Source organism: Xiphophorus maculatus, chromosome 22, assembly GCF_002775205.1.
Source record: "Xiphophorus maculatus strain JP 163 A chromosome 22, X_maculatus-5.0-male, whole genome shotgun sequence".
In the NCBI taxonomy this organism is placed as follows: Eukaryota; Metazoa; Chordata; class Actinopteri; order Cyprinodontiformes; family Poeciliidae; genus Xiphophorus; species Xiphophorus maculatus.
This window is the reverse complement of record NC_036464.1, coordinates 22,588,646-22,612,553: the sequence shown is the minus strand read 5'-3', so window position 1 is coordinate 22,612,553 and position 23,908 is coordinate 22,588,646. Positions and strand designations below refer to the sequence as shown.

Here is a 23,908-nt window from a genome sequence, read left to right as displayed (position 1 = left end):
AAACAAGAAATGGACCGATCAATAAATTCAATCTTGTCCTGCTGCCAGGTGAAGTAGGCCTGAGAGGCTTCTGGCATCGACACTGAAGTTTGGCCACATAAAAGCCTCAGAGATGTACGAGTCTGCACAAAAACTGTCAGAAGAGAAAACGGAGCCGTCGCTGCTGGGGACGCGGGTTCAGGAATTGCTTTTTATCGTTAATGTCTGAGAGGATGCTTGTCCTTCACGTTGATGGAGCTTCGTTCGAAATATGAATCTTAAGGGCGTAGAAACATGTTTTCAAAGACGTCTACATCCTCTATTCAATCTCTAATAGATCAAGGTTCTGAAATGCTTCTGAGCGATGGGTTAGAAAATGTAATAAATCTTGAAACCATTTTGAAAGAGTTCTCATATAGGTTATTCTGTGCAATCCGACAGCTGAAGGGAAGTAATTTCACAGAAAACAGTTCAAGGAAATTCCACCGTAAAACATAAAGTAAATATGTATTTACTTTATATTTTCTGACAGCAGCGATTCATCCTCTTGTATCTTTTTTTGTTCTTCCAAAACTCAGTGAGCCTTTGCATGAAGAGAATTGAGTTGTGGTAGGACAACTTGCTTTATACAATTTGGTGAATTTAAAACTTTTGTCTTCTTCTCTTTTTATTTTTTGCTCATATTTTCTATCAAGCAGTTTAAAAGACATATATGTCCCAACTGCGACATAATTTTTATAAATAATATTTTTATAATTTTTTTTAAACTGTCACCATGTCATAACAGTGTAACATGAGACAGAAAATCTGTGTAAAAAATTTAGCTCCTCTGCCTTCTCCTTGTGATCCTACAGCCATCTGCAGAAATGCAACTGCTATCGGTCAGAAACAACCAATCAGAGCCAGGAGGAGGGTCTTAACGCTGTCAATCAACCTTATGTATGTGCTGCTAAATGTGCTAGTGATGGAGAAATAGCTTACCATTACAGGAAAACTGTTTCTCCACTGTCATTGTGGGTGGTCAACTGTGGAAAACAATAATAAGAAATAAAATAAAGGGCAATAAAGTGTGATTCAAAGTTTTCCGAGCATAATTAACAATTCAGGTAATTGTAATGTCATATTTCAGCATTTTGTGACTATGCTTCTCCATAATTAATGAAAGAATCTAACTAAAATGAAAACCAAACTAATGTGATATAGTTTAACCCTCTATGGCATGACTTTTTATTTTTGTGGGGAAGAAATATTTTCCTGCATTCTTTGGGAGCTTGGTGGTCCCTAATTACATGTCAATCATAAAATCGGACTCTGACACCTCCTGGAACCAGATTTGGGTTTGTTGCCTCAGGGTAACATTGGTCTAGAACACCAAGATTGTCTACACTGATTATGAGAAATGAAATACAAATCAAACAAAAACTATATTCATAAAAGAACTATTTTTTGGACAAAAATATGTCAAAAATCATGCCCCCCAAAAAATAAAATAAAGGAGCAATGTGAGGTACAGCTATGTGGTTTGTTGCCTGAGGGCAACGCCATGCCATAGAGGGTTAAATACATAGTAAGATGGAGTTTTTTTTATGGGTTAGAGGTGAAATGACCATGCATGGCTTTGAAATGGGGTTGTAAGTTGGTGAAGGAATGAACTGACCCAGAGTCCATCCAGAACAGTCTGTGTTTATCCAGGCGCAGCAGCAGGCAGAGTGGGTGACATGACACAGACGGGCCCGGGCAGCGCCTCCGTCTTCCCAACTGGAAACATCTTTAGTAGAGGACGAACAAGGCCGAGACTCTAAGCAAACCTAAAATTAGATCAGCAAAACCACAAATGTGCATCTATAATGATGTTTAGATAGCTGGGCACCCAAAAAAGGCTCTGATTGTTAAAAATTGTCACATATTATTCAAATAATGTGCTGGAGAAAAAGTTTTGTCAGGGACTCCTGGTGTATGTTGTTTGAAAAAGCTGTGATCAGTACCCTGAGGTAACACTTGAGATTGGATACGGACATCTTCATAATGTTACCCTATTATAAGTTGTGCCTGGAGAATATGGCAGGATTTATTTTTTTGCATATTCACTGCAAGTGCGAGAGTAAACTGACAGATTGTGTGATTAAAATGAACGTCATGTTTTGCATGTGTTCCTTGTCCATATTTTTGCCTTAATCTGATGTTTTTTGCCATATTAAAGCTCTTTGTTTTTGCACAATGCTGTAACTACATAAACTGCAGAATAGTAGTGAACTGAAAATTAACCTTTTTTCCATCTCAAGTAGGACCTATTTAACTCTTTATTTAGAGATTAAAAACTATGTTGGAAGTTTTGTATGTCTTCTGAAATTTCAATAAGTATTTTTTTTTCAGCTGTCACTATTACAAAACTGACTTGGGTTTCCCTCGCCTATCTTTTTTAATATAATGTTTCCTAGCAACTCTAACTGCTGAGGTCACGACCTGATAAAACTGTGACAGAGATAAACCGTAGAAATGTCGGGAAAGCCGTTCCTCTACATTTTTGGTCAAGTTTTTCAAATTTGAAATCTGAACGTGTTTCAGAGCATACACACCTGACTATGTAACTTTGACCTTTCAGATCACCTTAACAACAATTGGCTATGGCGACAAGACGCCGCAAACCTGGACCGGGCGGTTACTGTCAGCCGGTTTTGCTCTCCTTGGGATCTCGTTCTTTGCTCTGCCAGCTGTGAGTTAACAAACTTCAGGAGTTTATGCATTGTCATTTTCATATCTTCAATTTGTTTTTTGTTTTTTTTCTACATTTCCTGTTGTTGCGGTGTGGATATTTGCCTGGCAGGGCATCCTGGGGTCAGGTTTTGCCCTGAAGGTGCAGGAGCAGCATCGCCAGAAGCACTTTGAAAAAAGAAGGAATCCGGCTGCCAGCCTCATCCAGGTATGAACGCACACAGTAACCAAAAAACGTTCCTTATCCACTGGATTCTTCACTTCCCAGCAGCTCTTTTAGCGTTGGAGGTCCGGCATAAACACAGACGTCTCTCTTTCGCTTCATCCGGAAAACTCCGCTTGTCTGTTTCGACCGCCTTAGCTTTTCTCTGTCTTTGTTTTGTGTTTTCACGTCGGGACGGCTGCGTCCACTGCAGGGAAATGCAGCGGCGTCTAATTAAGCGCTTGCTCTCTGTGAGCCTGTCCGTGTCTTCTGGCCTTCTTCGGGACGTCAGCGTATCCAGCTGACGGCGTCGTATGGAGCGTGAGGCTGAGGCACGGTGTCGAATCTCGGGGCAACAATGCAAGGATTTGTGAGCCGTTTCCATGGCGATCATTCCCCCAAGCAGACGCTCTCCTAGGTTGTCACTCATTGTTATAGACAAGAGCATCGCTTTCCGACGGGGGGGAAAAAAATAAACATCTGCTGTGGGGTGTCAGCAGAAAGCAGCAGACTTTCTCTGTTTCAGTGTTTGTTTGTTTTCCTACATGTGAACTTGTTTTAGTGTGTCTGACGTTGTCTGTATGTCCTGTCATACCTTCCTTCTTTTGTAGAACACGTTTGCCTCACTTTTGAAGTGATCTGTCTGGTAAAGTTACTGAAAATCTGAACGGCTAAGCTGTTTCTTTATTTTTCAGTGCAGTAGTTCATGATGCTCAGCACTGTCAAAAGATAACAACATGCATCCAACGCCAAGAATACGTGTTTCCAAAATCTGGTAAAAAAAAAAAAAAAAAAAGTCTTAAAAGCCTTAAAAAACAACAACAATATTTTATTACACTTGTGTAATCTCAGCCTGAAAATAAAAAAACAATTATTGTTTAATCTGAGTAAATTTATTCAGTGGGAAAAAAACATGACTCATCTAATGAGAACATATCTTCCTGTAGTTTCGTCGTATGAGAAAGGGAGGAGCATACTCAGAGAGGTATCTATCGATCACTCATTTTTGTAAAATATCCACATCATCAAGAATATCTTCTTGTTCACTCGCAGGCTTCCAGATTCAGGTCATCAAACTGAGACGAACCACTTCTGTGTTTACTTAGCCCTATGGTTTAGATCACTATCCTACTGAAAGAGCCAGTAAAGCAGAGGTGGAGCTAGAGTGGCGGCCATTGTGCCTCCCAAAGTTTGACAAGAAAGAAACATCCAAGTATTTATCAGCATGGGACTTTTCCCCACTGAATAAATGTACTTAATGTAATTAAATCGTGCTACGGCAATGAAAGATGTAGTTTTGTTCAGGTTTTTTACACGTCTTTACCAAAACAGCCCACAAGAATAACTGATTAATTTCCATCCAAACTGGACAGCTGTTTGTCTTAGTAGCTCTGTGCGCCTGCCTGACGTTTTGCTAAGCGCTTGATATTTTCCTCAACAGGTACCCTGCAGAAGGAAACGTGGAAGCTGTTAAATATGCGGATGATGTTGTCACTGTGTCTGTGCACGCCACCATTTCACACATCTCTCCCACCTTTAAATAACTGTCGGTTCTGTGTTGTTGTTGTAGTCCTCTGCATGCAGGGCAGGAAATTACCACTGGTTTCAGGTCACAGCAGTCGATCCATTTTTTAAAAAAAAGAACTGCTGCTGCACCACCTCTGCTTTCTTTAAAACGGAGTGTCAGAGCAAAATCTCAGAGCAAAGTCATTTCAAATTGGCTCCGTCTTTCGTAGGACTCCAGTGTTAATTTCAAACACGTCTGTCAAAAATGTTTTGACACCAATCTTGTAACCTTACTTGGCACCAATAAGGAGGTTAACTGATCTTTAAGTAAAATGTTAAATCTCAATTTAATAAAAAAAAATAATAATAATAATAAACTTGTGAAGGATTTTGTTCATTTCTATAAAACCGGCTAGTGTTACAGCAGAAGTTTATTCAAATTTATGCCTGTTGAGTCAAAACTTTTCTCCAAGGAGCGGATTCTTTGACAAATTGTAGCCTTTGACTATTTTTGTTTTTGGTGGAAATGCTTTTCTCTTTAGCCAATTTTCTTTATGAGAACTATAAGTACATGTACAGCAAGAAATTACATAATTCTTTAGCTGGAAACTCAAAAATCCCATCCTTTTTCAATCAGTGAATACACCATGCCTCAGAAGCAACAGATTGCACTAAAAATAACAGTCTTTGGTGTGGAAGTTGTTCCTGAGGGAAGTAAACCCAAAGCTTATTATTCTCAATATCAACGAGGTGTTTGGAAATGAAAAGCCGGTATTTTCCGCTGAGGTCAGAGGTTACATTTAGGCTAATACAAGAGTCAGCTAGACTTCCCCAAATGCTGCTCATTGATTTCCTTTTTACCCTTTATACAATTTAGGTTATTTTGGACCCATCTGCATAGGCTGTCAATACCTTGGAGACATTTTGTTGAATTGACAGACAATCAAATTGACTCTAAGCAGACTTCAGTAGACGCCAAGGATGCTGTGTTTAGTGCAGCAAAGTTGCTCTGTTTTAATGGTTGGAGCTTTTAACCGTTGCATATTGTGGAGAACATTGGGTTTGGAAATGTTGGCAGCGTTTTGAAGATCTTACAGTAAGGTTAAGGTAATAGCCTGCCTTCTCGAGAGAGTAAATAGATCAGCTGCCTACACCTGTTGACTTTAATTGTGCTTATCCTGATTTTAAACAGGATGCCAGACTGTTTAAAACGTGAACTCCAGAACCGCTTTGTCTTTGTTTAACATTAGTAAAGACATATTTTTCATTGAGTAAAATTCATAATGGGAACTGTAGAACAACATGAGAGTTTTCTTGTTGCCGTTTCAAAAACAGTGAGCTTTTCTGTTTGATTCAGTGCTAATTACTGTTAGCAAAAGCAGCCGATAGCACATTTTCCCACATTTTAGACATTGAAGTGCAGAAAGAACATGTTTGAAAGTACATATTTTTCCAACGTTAAAACTTAAAACCTCATTTGTGCAAACATAAGTGCAGGGTTGCATAAAAGAAACGTTCCAGCAGGCTGATAGTTGTTGTAGTTTTGTATCCAACAGAAATTTATGATGCTTCTGTAAAGCTTACAGAGGCATCAAAGACGTTGATTCAACTGCTATTAAATTTAAAACATAGTCTTCAGAGAGCATCCTGCTTTATCTGCAATTATAGAACAAAAGTAAGTGGGATTTTTCAAAGCTGACTCATGTAATGAAAAATGGAAAAGAAATGTAGGTTTTCCAGTTACTGAAAAATTGATTCATTTCAATCACTGGCTAATTGACTGGTAAATCATCAGTTTATGGTAACTCTGATGTCTATGGTTATTGTTTTTCAGTGTGACAAAAATAAATTGGATTTGCTAACGTTTTATTATTATTTTTTTAAGTGTTAAACAAACAGATGGTTTACAGGATGAACAAAATAAAACAAGTATGCCCTGTGTCAGACTCAAACTTAGCATCACTAGACTTTTTTTTTTTTTTTTTAAACATTTCTTGCATCCGTAATGCAAACTGTACGCACGAAAGTATTTTCTCTCGCCGCTGTTGTAACATCTGGTTTGTGCTTGATCATGTTTTTTGATCAAGTGCACTGATTGGCTTCAAATTTGTCCGAACGTAAACTCTGCGCGTTTGAAATGCTGACAACGCAGAAGGAGCATCGTCAAATCAGCGAAGCTCCTTGTTTTGAAAACTACTTAAATATTTCGGACCTCCTGTTTGCTTCCAGCAGGTTACATCCCTCTATGTCAAATGTTCACATTAATTTCCGTTCCTTCCCCTCACTGTGTTTGTTGGGTTTTTTTTGCCCTAATGTGTGGTGTTTTTCTGTGTGTTCCACATGAATGTGTGTGTCCTGTCCATCTCTGACCCCTCCCTCGGCCCCCACTCAGGCAGCTTGGCGTCTGTACTCCACCGACGGCGCTCGTCCCTACCTCAGAGCCACTTGGCATCACTACCAAAGCGCGCTCCCCCCCCTCAGGCATGTATCCCCTTCACCAGCACCACCATCACCACCCCACCCGCCCTCCAGCACCCTACAACACTCCAACAGCACTACCAAAAAAAAAAAAAAAAAAACTAACAGATTTTCTTTTTTTTTTCTTCCTTGTTTTGTTTCCCCCCTCCCTCACCATTATTCTCTCATGTCATTTCCAACTTATGCAATCCCACCCGCTTTTATTTTCCTCCCCACATTCCATTGATCGTTTCTTTTACGATTATTTATCCTGTCAACTTTGCACGTAGTGTGTCTGGCGTAGTTATGCTGCTGATGAGAACTCGGTTTCTATTGCTACCTGGACGCCTCATTTGAAGGCGTTGCATACCTGCAGCCCCGCCAAGTAGGTAACAACTTACAGACTTACAAACATGGCCGCTGCTGTTTAGCGCCCTTTCCATTGTTTCCTGCTCCTGAGCTGATGTCTGATGTCTGCTGATGTTGTTTCTGCTTTCAGTTGACTGCTTGCTTATAAAAAGTTCTAACCATTTCTGTATCTTTTAACATTTTCCTCCTAAATCAGGCTTGTTTTGCTTGGCATGTACAACTTGCAACATTCCTTTAACTTGGAAGCTAATCAGTGACCTGCTGGGGCATCAGGTTTTCTGTTGATACTTTTAATTTCAATGCTGAACACCTATTTTAAAAGCCTTTTTAAATAAAATGGCCACAAATTTAGGTAATCTAGGATTTCCCAAAATATATTTATTTAGACCAAGACAAACTAGTGCATGGTACAAACGTAGACGGACTCAGGTGTGCTGCTTTTATTTTGTATTAAAACCTTAAGTCTGAAATGTGTTTCTCTTAAGTTACTTTAAATTTGACTCCTCTGTAGGACCTCAAAATTTTGGTAGAGAACCAAAAGAAAGTTAGGGTGTAAAACAATATTCCAAACATTTGAGAACCTCAGAGTCCTGTTGAAACCATCATCTGAAAATGGACAAAGGATGAGAACACTGAAAGTCTTCAACAAACTAGAAGGAGATAATATATCAGAGAAGCAGTCAAGAGGTTCTTCCAGAATGAACCACGGCATTAAAATATGTCAGAATCCAAATGTAACTCTAAACTACAGTACAAAATGCAGCACAAAGTGTCTCTGCAAAGTGTTTGAGATGAACACATGCCACACTTTTTGTATTTTATCCATTCATGCAAATTTCTGTGAACAATCGGGTCTTTGAATTTGGTGCATCATTTAAGATCCCAATGAAAACTTAGAATTTAGTTGTAACAAAACAAACAGTGCAAAAATTCCTTATGCGTGAATGCATTTGCAAAGTAGCAACACACTGATATTCAGAGTTTAATCCAACTTAAACTCAGTCAGTGATTGTCTTAACGCTTCACAGACATACAGATTACACACAGCAAGGAAAAACTTCTATAATGAATCATTTCAAAGGTTTGTGCAGTGGCACCCCTCAGGGATGGGATCAGGGGGGGCCATGGCCCCCTCTTGAAAAATGTTGGCCTCCCGCTGGCTCCCCAAGAGAATCATGTTCAGGTCATTGAAAGGCATACAGACTCATCTTCAATCAAGAGATAAATGTAAAACCCTCCAAAAAATTTCTAAAATTAAAAATCAAATAGAAAGGTGCCAAAATAAATAAATATACAGATTTTTTTTTGTGTGCCTCCCTGAAATTCTTAATGGCCTGCTCTGGCAAACCCTATGACAATATTGCGGGGCCGTCACTGGGTCCGTGGTTTTTCTCTGAGCTTGATGCTGATGCTGTGCATGGCGACAGCTTGCATGTGCTTTGATGAAAGCTAGTTGTGAAGTTGTTTTGGCTGGACGCCTTCCCTAACCATTGATGGAAATATCCGTACGATTTTATTCTGCTTGAAAACTGATTTCTCTCCCTTTGTCTCCTCCTCTGTGTCCCACTAACCACTGAAGGAAAGAGCAGGGCGAGACTGCCTACAGGTTTGTATGACTCTCAGTTCGTGTTCATAAAACCACACAGACGCTGAACATGCAGTAAAACTCAAATTAGTGCTGATGCTATGTCGTAATTTTTTATGTACTTTCATCTGGTTTTCTGGGCTCTTTGCATATTTGTTGACGTATTCATCTCTCATTTTGAAGTGTATGCTATGACTCATATTTATATATTAGCCTGTTGACATTTACTGTTGTGTCGTATTTACCTCTGCTAATTTTGAAAGTTTGCAAAGTGTTATAATAGACATGTTTGTGCTACATAGAATATCAACTGAAAATAATAAACAAAAAATATATAGAGAGAGACTTACTAGTCAACATCAACCTGTTGGTTCTGATGTTGGCTTATTCTAATTTCACTACAAGAACTGTGACACAAAGTCTAAAAACAGATGTTAAAATATTTTATTTGCTTCCTATTGTAAGCAACCAGTAAGTTACGAACAGAACATTTTACTTATTGAAAGCACAGACAAAAGTTGACATCTTAGTGTGGCTGGAATTATGGGACAGCTTCAGTAATATAAAGATAATTTCTTTAATTTGGACATTTCCTGCTAACATTTCAGAAATCCAGCATATTCCATGACAGACAGGTTCAGCGCTCGGAAGGATAACACAGAACAAGATTAGTCTGTTACACAAGGATTCCCTGTTATTTTCTGAAAGTCTAGCTCTCTCTCGCTCTCTCGCAGCCTCCATGAATCACAGTCATCTCTCGACATGCTATAAGAAAAATAGCTTCCTCACACATCACTGGTATTAAAATCTACTGAATTTGGGTTTTCTGTCAGGAAGAACTTCCAACCTGGAGAGTATTGTTAGGCGTTCACCAATCACAAAATGATCGCATGCTTAAGATTCCAATCAGCTGGTTGACTTGAGCAGAAAATCAACTAGTTATGGTTATTAGGCATTTTCTTGGTGCAACTTTAGATAATACTGCTGCTTCGCTGAATGGGAGGGGAAAAAAGTTTGAAAAAGCCACACTGTGGTGTTAGAATACACAGAGTAAAAAGGCCAAATAAGCAGGTTTATTTTGATAAAGGTTAATCAAAGATGTTAAGATCTCTTTTTTTTATTCCTATGCTTAGTAAAGCTGGTTTCTGTCTCCTTCCAGCTCATAGATACAATATATTCCACTGCATACTGTTGAACATACACCAAGAAAAAAAAAATTATACTTTGAGCCACTTGCAATAGTCCAGATAAAGTGCAACATGTGCTGCAGAGCAACATTGTGTGAAGATACAGTATGCTTCTATTCTGTGACATAATTTTCATGTTGAACTTTATCTTTTTCAGTTTTTAAATCTTTCTCTCCTCCTCCCTTCCTTGACTTGACCCTTCACCCCTACAAGGTTGATTGTTGTCTTTGCTGCGCGAGTGTGTTTGAGCTTTTCTCATCTTGTACACTGTAATATTTGTTTATCCAACAAATATTTCACTGCGAGGACCCGCTGCCCCAAAAGAAGACATGTTGTTTAGAGTTAGGCACCAGGTTCAGGATTAAAGTGTGAACTGGGTTTAGAGTTATCCATGTGCTGGTGATGGTTAGGGTTAGTGTCAGGGTCAGGTTGTAGAAATGAATGGAAGTCAATGCAAAGTCCTTATGAAGATAGAAAGACGTAATGTGTGTGTGGGGGTGGGGTGTGTGTGTTCGCTCCCTTATTCTTTATCACACGCCTTCAAAGACAGAAGTCTGTACCATGTCTGTACCATTACACACTTTTTCCATTGAGACGGTATTTATATAACTCATCAAACACAAAGACTAGCGGCGACTTACTAAAGCTGAAGAAAGGGGAAGGGAGTTGGGAGAAAGGGGATTCAAGAACAAGAGGAGTTTCAAAAAAAACAAAACAGAAAGAGATTTGTGAGTTTAATTACACTAGTATAGTTTTTACAGTGCAGCGTCTCTTTGTCAACATTTGGAGGCCTTATGTTGAGCCAGCAGCTTCATATGCATTTAAACTGGAAAACCGCCACACGCATACGTAAGTGAAAAAGAATCCGTTTGCGCTCTCTGAAAAAACACACAAACAAACGTACGTCTCATTCTTCAACAAAATAGGACTTAATTAGGCTTTGTCGCTTCCACAACAGCTATTCCCCAAAAATCCTTCTGCCTCAACGACTTAGCATAATTATGTTTTCCTTTGTTAGAAACTTTCTGCTGCAGCCAAGTCCAATTTACACTTGTTAAATCATAATTACCCGCACTTTTATGACACTGTTTTCTTTTCTCCACGCTGCCCTTTGTACCGAGGGAATACGTAAAGCCTTGGCGTTATTAGCGGTTTTACAGACTGCCGACTCTCGGCAGCTCGACGGCGGTAGGTGCCGTGGTAAACGGCCTGTGATGTTCGTTTAGCAGACTTGTAAACACCAGCGGTTGTAAACGCTCGGCGCACCACAAAGTGCTGCAGCGGATATCAAGCTGTGTGTAAGTGAGTTGTATTTTGTCAGCGTGAGATGAAGGATAACGGAGTTTACTCTTTGGGTTGTGAGTGTAGACAGGTGGGGTATGTTGAGCTCGCTTGCCTTTTGTGGCGCACTTAAGTTTAATTCAGCCCCTATGATGTGGAAAATCAAGAAAATAAAAACATTGACCAATAAACAATTCGGGAAATTAACTTGTCTCTTTGGTTGCTTTCAATCTGGATGCTATCTGTAAATGCTTAAAGCTGTAGCGAACTATCTGGTTTGTTATGTCAAAGTCCTGCAGTTTTGAAGCTGTTTGTTTGGCAGCGTGGCTCGGATAACAGCTTTCATTCCAAGCTAAGCAAACAAGGCTATCCAGCATGTCACATTTAATCTAAAACTGGCCAAACCGAACATGAACACAACACATTTGTCAGCCTTTTGTTTGACAGACAAATGGTGAGAAATTTGTTCAAACCGCAGTGCCTTCCAAAAGTATCCGTACTCCTTGATTTTTTTTATTTTTTCCACGTTCTGTCACGACACAATCCCAAACTTTGATTTATTTCATTGGAATGCTAATGCGACAGACCGACGCAAAAGTAGTACATCACGGAGAAGTCAAATTAGCGAGATGGATGGTTTTTAAGATTGTTTTACTATCTTGTGCTGTGTTGGATTTCTATTTAGCCTTCCCGAGTCAGCATTTTGCTAACCCAACTTCGCCTGATTGCAGCTACATCTCTTTTGGAGAATGTCTCGTGAACTTTGGACTTTGATCAAGCCGTTCTGAGTTAGCTCCAGGTGTAATAGTAGGGTCTTGCCGGATGCACATTCTTGACTCGAGCCAAGTCTTCAGCTCCATTCGTCCTCCCATTAATTTTAAAAAGTTTCTCTGAAAGAAAAATAATTCTAAACCTTTGGCTCAGAAAATAGATTCAGTGTCAGGAAAATACATTATCCATGTATTTCATCCCAACTTGAGAGGTTCTTGAGCTCAGGTGGGTATGCCGCTACCCGTTTAGCTTTTCCTCTTTGAAATGTGTCCTCTGCTCTTCTGTGAGTGTTGAGTGTGTGTCAGTCCTGAAAGCAAAGTCTCTGACCTCGTTCAGCTCAATTCCTCTTCCTCTTTGTCCCTTCCTTCTCCATTCCCTTTTCTATTCTCTCTCTCTCTCTCCTTTAGTAAGGGTCTAACTAATGGCGGACTCTTCAGAAAGTGTTGTCGGAAATATAGGAGGTACTTACAGTAGCATTTTCTCTGGCCTGGCCTCAAACCAGAACCTCATGCGTACGACTGACTAATAGCATGAAAGAGAACCAAAAAAAAGCCAACCTTCCTCATACAAATCCCCTTGGTTCCTTTTATGATAAAAAAAAAAAAAAAGATTTTTTCTGAGACGGCTACTTCTGCCTGCTGCCTGCTGAATGCAAACGAGACCTTAGTTCCAAGTTACAATTTAAAGGGGAATTACACCAGAACCTGAATAATGCTTGTCACTATCTTTTTATAATTTGACACTTTAAAGGCTTATTTTACCCCAATATTTTGACCAAAGTTTTAAAGTCAACCTCTAAATTCCCCTTTATTTTATATATATATATTTTTTTTCTTTCATCAATAAGTGCATTTTATGTCATTTACTGCGCTAAAGCTGTAAAAGAGCTCACACATGCTTAGCTTTTTCAGAGCCAAAGTTTCCTGTAATCATTTAACAGAGGTCTTAACGAGTAATGCTCCAGACTTTTTACGGTCTTTCTATCAGAGTGTTGCACCTAGCTGGCCACGCAGCAAATATTTCATTGTGTTGGGCCTAAAAACCATCAACCTAAGATATTTTTTATTTGACGGTTGTGTCTTTTAAGGATTAGGAAAGCAATTAAACAATAACCTAACACAGACCTAACAGATGGGCTCTTGTTTTGAAGTTATCCAGGAAGTTGAGTGTCCGTTTTGGACGTTAACAGGTCACAGACCTGTTGAGAGTAGCAGCTGTATCTGTAAAATCCCCCACAGCTCGCTAAGAAGTCAACTCTTTGGTCAGCAGTGCCTCCGAGTTTGCTTGTGTTTGGTCGCCACGGTAACTCACTGCAGTACTGACCAATTGGATGCACCGTCAGTTTCATTAACAGCTCAGATTACGTCCATAGGTTTCACACCCTTGTTGTCTCAGAGGAGGGACGCTAGCTGTCGGTACCGCTAGCACACCTAGCTGTTTCCTGGGCTGGAAATAGAAAACAGGACATAGAGGACATAAACTCAGCACATTAATGTTCTATTTATTTATCTGCTTTTCTTTCCTTCTTTCCTTCAATCCTAGACATATTTGCCATAAATTCAAAGTGAATTTTTGCGCTCATTACTTTCGTTTAACCCATTGGCTATTGTGGGTCCATTGGATAACATTTAAGCGTTTTGGAGGTGACAGTTGAACTGATGTTTTTACCATAAAAATTTAAGTTTGGAGACTTTTTTTTTGTAAAAACCAAATTTTGAGAAGAAAGTACCTAGGAATCCGTCTCTAACTTGCAGGGTCAGCATCTGTCTCCAAGCACACTGTATCCTCACCCAGTCATGTCTGCTTAGCAGTAAGTCAGGCAACTCCTACACAGGTTTGTAGCTAATCCTTACATCCCGACAGAAACATAAAAATTAACATGAAACCAAACCTAAAATCTGATTTTCCTTGACCGAGAGAGCCCGCTGTGAATGTGCACACAGGCTTTCTGGGACGAAAACAATTTGAAAGGCCTTCAAAAAGTGGTCAAATGTATGTAAAATTGCATTCATGTAATTTTAAGTATTACATCAACGGCAAAATACATAGAAAGAGTTCAATCAATACCGTAAACCATTGTCCACAAACTGGAAATGTCATGAATTTCCTCATAATCTCTGCATGAGCCACTAGCAGCTACTGTTTTCAAGTCTTTCTGTTAATTATGTTTTTTTTTTTTTCAAAATGCATCCGCAAAAACTGAATGTTTCACAATCATTCCACCCTGGGAAAGATGGTTAAAATAATCATGAGAACCCTAAAATTATTAACATTCATGCTAATAATAAGTGTTTGCAAACCTTTAAACACGTCTGCTGAAGATATGCTGGAAAAAAATGCATCTCTCTTTCCTTTTGCATGCTGGTCTCTGTTCATTAAGTGGAGTATGACTCATGTTTTGCATTCACACCAATAAATTAATAAATATGTGACTAATATGGGAAAAAAACAACATTATTCTGTGTCTAAAGTTGCTGATGCTATGAGCTTTTTGCTTCCAAGTGGTGAAAGATTAACCGAGAGATGGAGACAATGACTGGTCATAAAGATCGAACATTAGTAGTTATTGTATAATTTCAGCACAACATAAATTACAAATGTAGAAAAAAAATGTTTGCAATGAAATTTGTCAAAACAGTCCGTGGAGGATTTTGTCTTTTGGCAAAAAAAAAAAAAAGCTGCATAAGCAACCAAGGGGGAAAAAAAAGATATAAAAGTAAATCATAGTGAGGTTTTAACAAGCTTCTCTCAGTATGGTGTCATTTGTTTTATATGGACTCGAAATGAATGTGGTGATGATGTATTAATGGTGCCACGCTTTACATATCACCTTTAAAAATCTCATTAAGTCTGTTTTGAAAAGAGAATAGATGAATACATTATCAGCTCATTGCTTGCGGCACCTCGGGATCCAGCGAGGAGGCGGTTTTTGACTTTTTGGTGGCTTGGCGGCCCTTCTGGTTTCTGTTTTAAAGTTTTGGGCATGTTGTTTGGATGGATGGGGTTTGGTCAGAGGGAAAAGACGAGAGCGTTGCTCTTCGCGCCTGAACGTTTTTCACTGTCTGAGGAGAAATGATTGCAGTCAGCATCCATTGTTACTTGTCTCCAAGCACACTTTCGTCACCTCTGTCTTTCCCTCACCTCTTTTATTTCAAATCTTTCCTTTGCTTAAAACTTTTCCTGTTTCTCTTTCTGCATCCATCAGCTTACCCCCTCTCTCTTCTGTTTCTGTTTTTATTTCTTTCGCCCATCCCCTCAGTCAAAAGCTGAGCTTTAAGGAGCGGGTGCGGATGGCGAGTCCTCGAGGTCAGAGCTTGAAGAGTAGGCAGACATCCATCAATGACCGCCAACGCTGTTCCCCTGGCAACGAGGTGGTGGGCAGCAGTGAGCTAATGGGCGGGAGCCCCGCCAAAGTGCAGAAAAGCTGGAGCTTCAACGATCGGACACGCTTTAGACCATCGCTGAGGCTGAAGAGTCAGACCCGCACCGCTGCTCCAGATGGTGAGCACGGCAACAAACAATTGGTTTTACTCACCTGGATTCATCTTTTCTTTTCTCTCTTTTCAGCTCGTTAATTTTGATTAAGCAGATGAATCAAAATCATTAAGAGGATTTTTAACTTTAGTTTGCGTCTTTCAAATTTGAAAGATTTGCTTAAGGAAAATGGCTCATAAATATCAAGGACATTGGTTCACAAGACTGCAAATTTAAAACCACAGATGAACCAAGTGGACATCTGTGGCTAGTTTTCTACATTTCATCAGCCAAAACTGATTTGGGACGATTCAGGTTTGTCTTGCAAAACTACAATTGCGCCATTAAAAATGTTTCTTTCCAGCCTTCATGCCATTACCAGTCATTAAAATTTGCATTAAAATTTGCAGTAGACACAAAGGCAAGATTAAGTCACCTGTGAGAGAGCATACACTGTAAAACACGTGTCAAACTCAAGTCCCGTCCGTCAAACCCGTCCCGCCGTAACCATCTCAGGCCACTGAAATAGAAGCTGAAAACAATTAAATATTATTTTATCGCTCAAATCAAATCAGTTTTTATTTGTATAGTGCCAAATTACATCAATCTGAAAGGATGCCTAGTAGTTTTTACTTTTTAGAAATATTTTCTGAATGCAGAGAAAGCTGTAACATTTCATCAGTTTAATAGGTAATTTCAACAAGTCAATATTCTTCCACAAGCGTCCCTTTGAGGATAATCAAGATGCTGATGTGGCCCAAATTGACAATGAGTTTGAGACTCCTGCTGTAATGCACATTTTTGTATATATTTATATTTATGTTCCACTTTAAAGCTGTTTTCTTTTAAATAGCATCTACCGTCTCTGCTTCTCCTTTGCGTTAATTTTAAAACACTGAAAATCACAAACTTGTGTCTAACTGTGACTTCTTCCTTCAGTGACAACTTCCTCACTAATTAAAGTCACCAGTTCATTTTTTTTTTTTTTTTTTTTTTTTTTTTGCTGGATTTAAACTCAAAATCAGCTTAACGAGGAAAACACATTCAAAGTTGATTTAGTACATTTTATTTAATTTAAGAATAGAAATTGGGGTTGCATTTTGTGGTCAAAAATGAAAAGAATAAGGTAAAATAATGATGTATACAAAAATCTGTACTAACCTTAATTATGAGGCTGATATATGGTACTGAAAGATTAAAATAGGACAACGGTTCTCATTGCTCTGTGTTTGTGACGCGAGTCCTGTCACAAACAGGATAGACCTCCATGTTGTGCTTCACGCTTAGTTTTGTCTCCTGTTTATTTTGGAGATGCTGAAGTTCTGTTCAGTGATCCCAGCCAAGGATCACAGTGAATACGGAGAGGTTGTTAAAATTAGATTTTCACAAGTTTAAAGTCATGAGATATTTATAGTTATATATGGGAAAAAGAAAAAGATGGAAAGTTGAAGCACATTTTACGCTGCACCCTGGTCCTCAAATAAGCTAAGCAGGGAATGAAACTTAAAATAATTAGCAGCATATAGGAACATATGTGACTAAAACATCACCTATTGGTTTTATTTCCCCGATTCAGATGTTTGTAAAGCACTCAGCTGTAAAGTTTAGCCTGATTTCTACAACTGTAGTTAACAACATAAAGATGTATGTAATCCCCCCCCCCCAGGAAATTGGACTGAAGTAGAACTAAAACGAAATCATTTCTCTTTTGGTTTTGGTCTCCCGTTACTCTCCCGTCAAACTTGACAGAAGAAAGATTTTCAGCACCTTTTTGCTGTTGCCAGATCAGTTTTGTTTGTTTGTGTTGGGCCCATTTCTCAAGAGTCTATTTCCATTAAGGGTTCAATTGACATGCACTCACACAATTGAATAAGATCCCAGAACATCCTCCGCAGGAAGTGAAACCCATCTGAGGAAACATTACAGTGAGGGAGTTGGATAATTTGTTGAGAGCAGGACTGGGAGATTTATCTGTTTATTATTGTTATTATTCTAACTTGTTTGTGTTTTGTAATCCATCTAGATTAGTCCACATTTGGTTTAACATAAAAATAAAAAAACTTACAATTGTCTTTTTGTTTTTGTTTTGTTTTTTTGTACTTCTAAACTTTCCCTGTGTTATTTTTACCCCATAGGATTTACTATAGGAAATCTTTCAGCAGGAGAGAATATAAAGAAAGTGCTGAAGTGTTTTTCCTCACAGCTTGCAGTATCCGTACCAACTACAGATTTGAAATATACACTCATTATTTTCTTCTTCAAACTTTTTCAGTTCTATTCAAAGGGAAATTAAAAGCCATAACCCATCTCATCCAAGAACCTCCAATGGCTTGTTGTTGATTGTGATGCTGTGGGCAGGAAGGATCTCTGGTAACAGCCAGTCTTGACACACAGATGTCTCTTTAAATCTCGGTCTGATTGAGAGAGATGTTGGAGTTGGGGATAATGTTCTTTCCCTCTAAGATCAACAAGTGGTGGTTCGAACTTCCTCCTTCTCTCTCTGCTCTTTGGTGCGGCTCTACATCCATGAAACCTCCTTTTCAACTCTTTAGGGATTTTTAGGTTGCAGTTCAGGTGTTATTTGAGCTGGTAGATGCTAAGCAGTTGTAAAAACAATACCTTGTTGCCATGGTTATGCATCACAGCGACTGCTCAGAAAGCAAAAAGAGAGAGGATAAAAATCCTTTCACGGCATCCAAACGCTGAGGGAATGAATGTCTAAACATGCAATGGCTTAACTAAAGAAATATAAAAGCAAAAGTCTTCAAAGAAGAACAAGCACAGCAGAGCTACTCTAGCAAGCTGCTACCATGAATGACGCAATTCTGAAATGAATTACAGATCAATTTTTTTATAAGAGTATTCTGCATAAAGTTCATTGTAAATAGATAGTAAATAGGTGGATAGTAAATAGATAGCTGTCTAACTATCTATCTAGAAAGAGAGAGATGGATGGATGGACCTTATATAGTTCAGTGGGAGAATTGCTTCTAATTCCTAATGTTCCCATCCAGACGGAGCATAAATCTTCACCTGCTCAAGGCCAAATAGTATCAGCTTTAAAAAGAATTTTTGACATCTCCTGCAGAGACCCGCGTTGAAGAAAGTGCTTTATGGGTCTTTCGGACTGGAAATGATTTTCTACGGGCCTGCGTTGATTGATGGATCAGTGCTGCCTTCTCTTGCAGTGGACCCAGGCATGACCACAGACGATTCCTTCGATGAGAAAGGTTGCCATTGTGACATCACTGTGGAAGATCTTTCAGCTCCGCTAAAAGCGGTCATCAGAGCTGTCAGGTAGGTCTGGAAATGAACACACGAGCCTGAATTAGGCTAAAACACGCTCAGCAGTTTGACCACGTCACCTTTTGGTTCCCCAATGGGGTATATAAACTTTTTACAAGACATTGTTTTTCATAGTTTCTGCTTTTTCGTGTAGTCAAAACCTAGGTTCATATAAAGACTACTACTTGGTTTGAGTGTAAAAAGTTAAAGATAATTCCTCACCTTACATAGGAGGATAATCCGGATGTCCTACTATTTTGTAAACAAATTTGTTCTAGCATTGGCAACAGTTTAGCATCAAAAGGACAATGAGTGCAGCAATTCTCACTGCATAGCTGTAGAGCAGTCACGATGCACTTGTCAACCCCTGACCGCAGTAGCAGTGCCCAGAGTCATCAACACTTGGTGTTAATTTAAGACCGAAGAGCAATAAAACGAGGTGGACTCCTTTACGAGATGCTTAACTTAGACGGCTACATCATCGTCGTTATTTGTCTGGCAGAGAAAACGAGCTCAGAACGAGTTATTAGTTTGGCATTTGAACCCTTTTTTTCCACGCAACATGGCTAAAGTCCTTCGATTCCCATCTCTTTCGCTTTGAGAATCGGATCCACAGATGCACAAACTGTACCTCTACCTTCTAACGTCCACTCAGCGGGCCACCTCCATAGGTCGCCAGATCCCAGCTCTTTCCCAGGGTTTCAGGTTGAGGACCGGACACCCCGTCCCCCAGTTGGGTCTGTTTTTGCAGCGGGTCGTCTGTCTCGGGGTGTTTCCATTAAAACTGTGAACCAAACAGACAAGTGGGAACCAGCAGGGAATTTAAAGGAACAAAGACCATAGATCTTCTTACCTACATCAATATTGTTCACCCATCAGTACCTCCCTTTAACAAATGGATGGAAGTAATCATTTGAATTTGAGGTGTTAATTTTTAGCTGTTGTGATATTCGACTAATATTAGTTTTTGAACAGATGATCTTGAGACAGATGTCAATTATTGATACGCCTGCAGATTTAGGTTTAAGCATTTTTTTCAACCAATAACTTATTTTACAGCAACGAGACCTTCATCTCTCAAAACATTTACACTAATACCCTTCTTAATAATCAGATTTTTGCTTTCATTAGTATCTTTGATGATGAGCTCTAAGTCTTCAAGGTTGCAAAAACCTCCTTACCATCACCCTAACCTGATCTCCCTCCCCAGTTTCTTCATCAAATTAAAACTGGGACTCTGACTTAGTCTTCAGTTTTTATGCAGCCCAAATTTGGAACAAACTTCCAGAAAACTGTAAAGATGCTGAAAGACCGAGTTTGCCACCTTGAGATTTGAGCTCAGACCTTGGATGGATAAAATCCGTTTAAACCTGATCTTCGAGTTCTTCCTGAAAGAAACACGTTGACAGAAAGATTGCTTTAAAGCCAAATCTGCTCAATTGTGTGTTAATTCAATCACACAAAAAAGTAAACAGAAACAAGAATTGAAGTCGATGAACAGCAAGCTGCTGCCGCCATCTGCTGGTCTGTCTTAGCAATTGCATCTCATCAGATTTTCTTTCGCTTGCCTTAGTTCTACTACCTCGTGTATTTCCCAGTTATTAATCTTGTGGCAAGTTCCATTAATGCTACACATCAAGACACTGTGTGTTTGTGTGTTTCTGTAGGATCATGAAATTTCACGTAGCTAAGAAGAAGTTTAAGGAGACTCTGCGTCCGTATGATGTGAAGGACGTGATCGAGCAGTACTCTGCTGGACACCTGGACATGCTTTGCCGCATCAAGAGCCTTCAGACGAGGTCAGGAAACTCTGGGAAGGACACAAAAACACACACAGTCACAAAAGCGTTTCGTTGTAATTCTAGAATATTTGCAACCTTTCTCTAAAGGTCATTGTTTAGTTAAGCAATGCTATTTTTACAGGACAGTGAAATTGTTCAGTCTTTATTAGCAACATTTTCACTTGCTGTGCTCTTTATTGTTAATGGTCTCTGTTATGAATATGTATAAAGTTTTATATTGAGCTCATTTACAACAGTAGCATGGTCATACATTGAAAAATATATAAAAATACAAACTAAAGTTGAGATTTTTAGGGGAAAGACAATCTCACATTAAAACAACAATATGTAGCTTTTAGTGAAATATCGTTTTTACATATTTCTTAAAGCTTTCGTTATGTGTGCTGACAGTTTAAAATGGGACAGCTAATCTGTGAAATAATCAAGCTCCACCTTGTGGTCCTACAGTAATCTTACAAAACTGCGCCACTCCCGCTCAGAAACAACCAATCAGAGCCAAGAGGAGGGTCTGAGGGCTGCCAGTCATGCTTGTGTTGGTGCCTCTTAATGTGCCAATGGCAGAGAAACAATCTACACTTACAGGAAAACTGTTTAGCCGCTGTCATCGTTAGCTAACAGGTGGCATGCTAACTGGCCTTTGCATTCGTGACAGGTGCCATTGTGAAGAACTAGCTGTAACGTAGCAGAGAGGAAAGTGGAGGGCGTGAGATTATCTGTCTCATATGTTGCTGTCAGGACACAGTTGCCGCCAAAGTGCTTCCAGAATGCAGACGTTACCTTACATGTGCGATGATTTAAGATTTGCAAAGTTTGTCACAAACGTCTTCAAGGGGTTAATACATCCTGGTATTCTAAAGATTTCAATATGCTATGCATTGTACAACAAGGTATCCAGGTCCTACAAACAGAGCCTGCACAGTCATAAAACCTTAAGATGATGAATATAAAGAATGTGTTGTTTTGTTGTTTTTTACAGACCCCTCTAACTGGAGATTATGTATTTAGAAAACCTACATTTTCACTTGTAGTGGAACAGGAAATGGATCTTCCTGGTTTGCCTCTGAACTGACAGTTGGTCTGTAGACAGATGTCTTCACCAGGAGTCCTAATAATTTGAAGGTTACCCTACATTTGCTCTTTTATCAGCTTAAGCACCCTACTCAACAACATTTTTGCGAGGGCAGATAGTTTTGCAGATGCCATTGAAGTACCTGAATGATATTTTTTGGATGTAAATTACTTCACCAAAAATAATCAACAAAAACAAAACATCCTACTTCAGGATTCTTTTTTGTTTCCCTGTGTGCATGTTCAGTTTCTTTTCTTTCCACCAGACTGGATGCAGTAGTTGGACCCCCTCCAAGGTCATTAAGAGGCCGTGTCAAGACGTTTTCTTCTTCCTTGCTGCAGTCATATTACAGCCAGAATCAGAGGAAACACTCATCATCTGGGTTAGAATTGGCCTGCCCTGGCTCCCTGGCTCCCCTTTTAACATGGCTGGATGCCGCCTGGGTCAAACAACACTTTGATGTAAATTAAACCTGATTTGTTTGAAATACTAACATATTTGTAAACTCAATGCAACTCAATTTCCTCCAATAAATTGCTGCAGAATATTTATATGTTACAAATGCAGGTTGACCCAGGTTTAGCAAGACATTGTTTTCCGTCATCTAGAGTGAACACCACCATTGGAGGTCTTTAGGAATTCTAACTTTATCTTTTCTTTTTACCTCAGTGGTCCTATAGTAAACTTGTCACATATTTCATAGCCAAAAGACAGTGAAATAAATACCACAAAATATTAGGATAAAATGTTTGACCAATATTTCCCATCCCTAGTGGTCAGATAAGATCAGCTAAATCAATAATCTCTTTGGGTTTCTTTTGCTGTTGTTTTGTGTGTTTCACAGTCTTTCCCCACATAAAAACAAACAAACTGTAAGACAAGTGAATAAGCCCAATTTGAACAAATGTAGGGCCTTTTCTGTTGCCGTTGTGTGCTTGTTGTAAATATAACAAGAGAGTTATATTTAGAGAGAGGACAGCTTAATTTGCTATTTTGTCATCAACCCAGATAAATGAAATGCCCGCTTGTCAGCCGCTTTCAGAATTAAGCTGCATTATGATGACTTGAACTCAAAACCTCTCATTGTTCCTGTTAGACTTTACTTGATAGTGGGGGGGAAAGTCGGGTTTTGTTCTTCTCCAACATTTCCTGCCACCAGAGGGCGACATACTGCAATTCTAAATGGGGACTTCAGTGACTTGTCGCTCCTGATGATGATGGAGTGAGCCTCTGCTGAAATGCTGAATAAGATTCAGACCTACAAGGGATTCAAGTAATCAGCAGGAGTCCTGAGAAATGACACACTCCATGTTCAAAGTATCAGAGTCCTGCCATGAAGACATTCTGATGTAGAATAACGGTATAATTATTGTGCAGCAAAGAGCCATTTGCTTCAGTAGTCAGTGAATTTGGTGGCAGTGAAAATATTTGTACCAAACGAACTGTTGCCTCATTGTGGAGCCGACACAAACCAGTGCTAATTTGCTAGCAGGTCAAGGACAGACACAGTTTAGTTCTGTCTCGATAATTCACTTAATCATCTCAAGATGACATGCTTTCATTGTTGCACAACAAGCGACAAGCCTACTTACGTAGCTTAATGTTTACACATGTCTCCGCCCATCACCTGTCCTCTTTCTCATGAACTGGCGTTTGTAGTTTTGGTTTCTTTCATTCTTCCCTTGAAACGGACACTGCGTTTAAGTCTTCCTGTAAAAGCTGAAGCAGGAGAGGTCCACTCCTTTTCCAGTAAACCCAGTCTGTTTTGATTTGCTAACACCAGTGGACTGATTCCTCACTGCCTATACTCAATCAGTCGTGTTGAAATGAGACATAAAAACAAACATCTTCAACAAATTATCTACGTTGTCCATTTATCTTTAACTGTTATCTTTGTTTGCCGTTCATATGAAGTACTTTTATGGATGTCTGTAAGGCTATGTTTTTAAAACACTCAGGACAGATAGTGAAGTACAACTGATGCAGTTGAACACAGATTTATATATTCTGCATAAAATGACATAATCGGTATTTCTCACTGTCTGATTTTAAATCAGCGTGGACTTACCCTGTTTTAGATTACCTGGGTTAGTTGAATTCATTTCTATTTGCTAAATACCACAATAAGACAGAAGGAGAGATTTTTATTATTTCTTGGGGTTAGTGTTATACTAAGATTATTACGCCTTTAAATCATATTCGAAAACCAAGATAGTGTTTGCTTTGCAA

At 39.2% G+C, this 23,908-nt stretch overlaps 1 protein-coding gene across 2 annotated transcripts in view; it reads left to right on the top strand.

Moving 5' to 3' along the window:
* Nucleotides 1–23,908, top strand: part of LOC111606659 (potassium voltage-gated channel subfamily KQT member 5-like) — a 112,630-nt gene that overhangs the window by 81,487 nt on the left and 7,235 nt on the right. Inside the window, exons 6-12 of one of the 2 annotated variants that reach the window (XM_023327780.1) lie at nucleotides 2,582–2,692; nucleotides 2,804–2,899; nucleotides 7,147–7,241; nucleotides 8,805–8,831; nucleotides 15,309–15,550; nucleotides 18,712–18,820; nucleotides 20,476–20,607. In XM_023327780.1, the coding sequence (XP_023183548.1) occupies nucleotides 2,582–2,692; nucleotides 2,804–2,899; nucleotides 7,147–7,241; nucleotides 8,805–8,831; nucleotides 15,309–15,550; nucleotides 18,712–18,820; nucleotides 20,476–20,607 (812 nt within the window). Of the gene's footprint in view, nucleotides 1–2,581; nucleotides 2,693–2,803; nucleotides 2,900–6,791; nucleotides 6,881–7,146; nucleotides 7,242–8,804; nucleotides 8,832–15,308; nucleotides 15,551–18,711; nucleotides 18,821–20,475; nucleotides 20,608–23,908 lie in introns of both variants that reach the window. The other variant, XM_023327781.1, reaches the window with a different exon arrangement.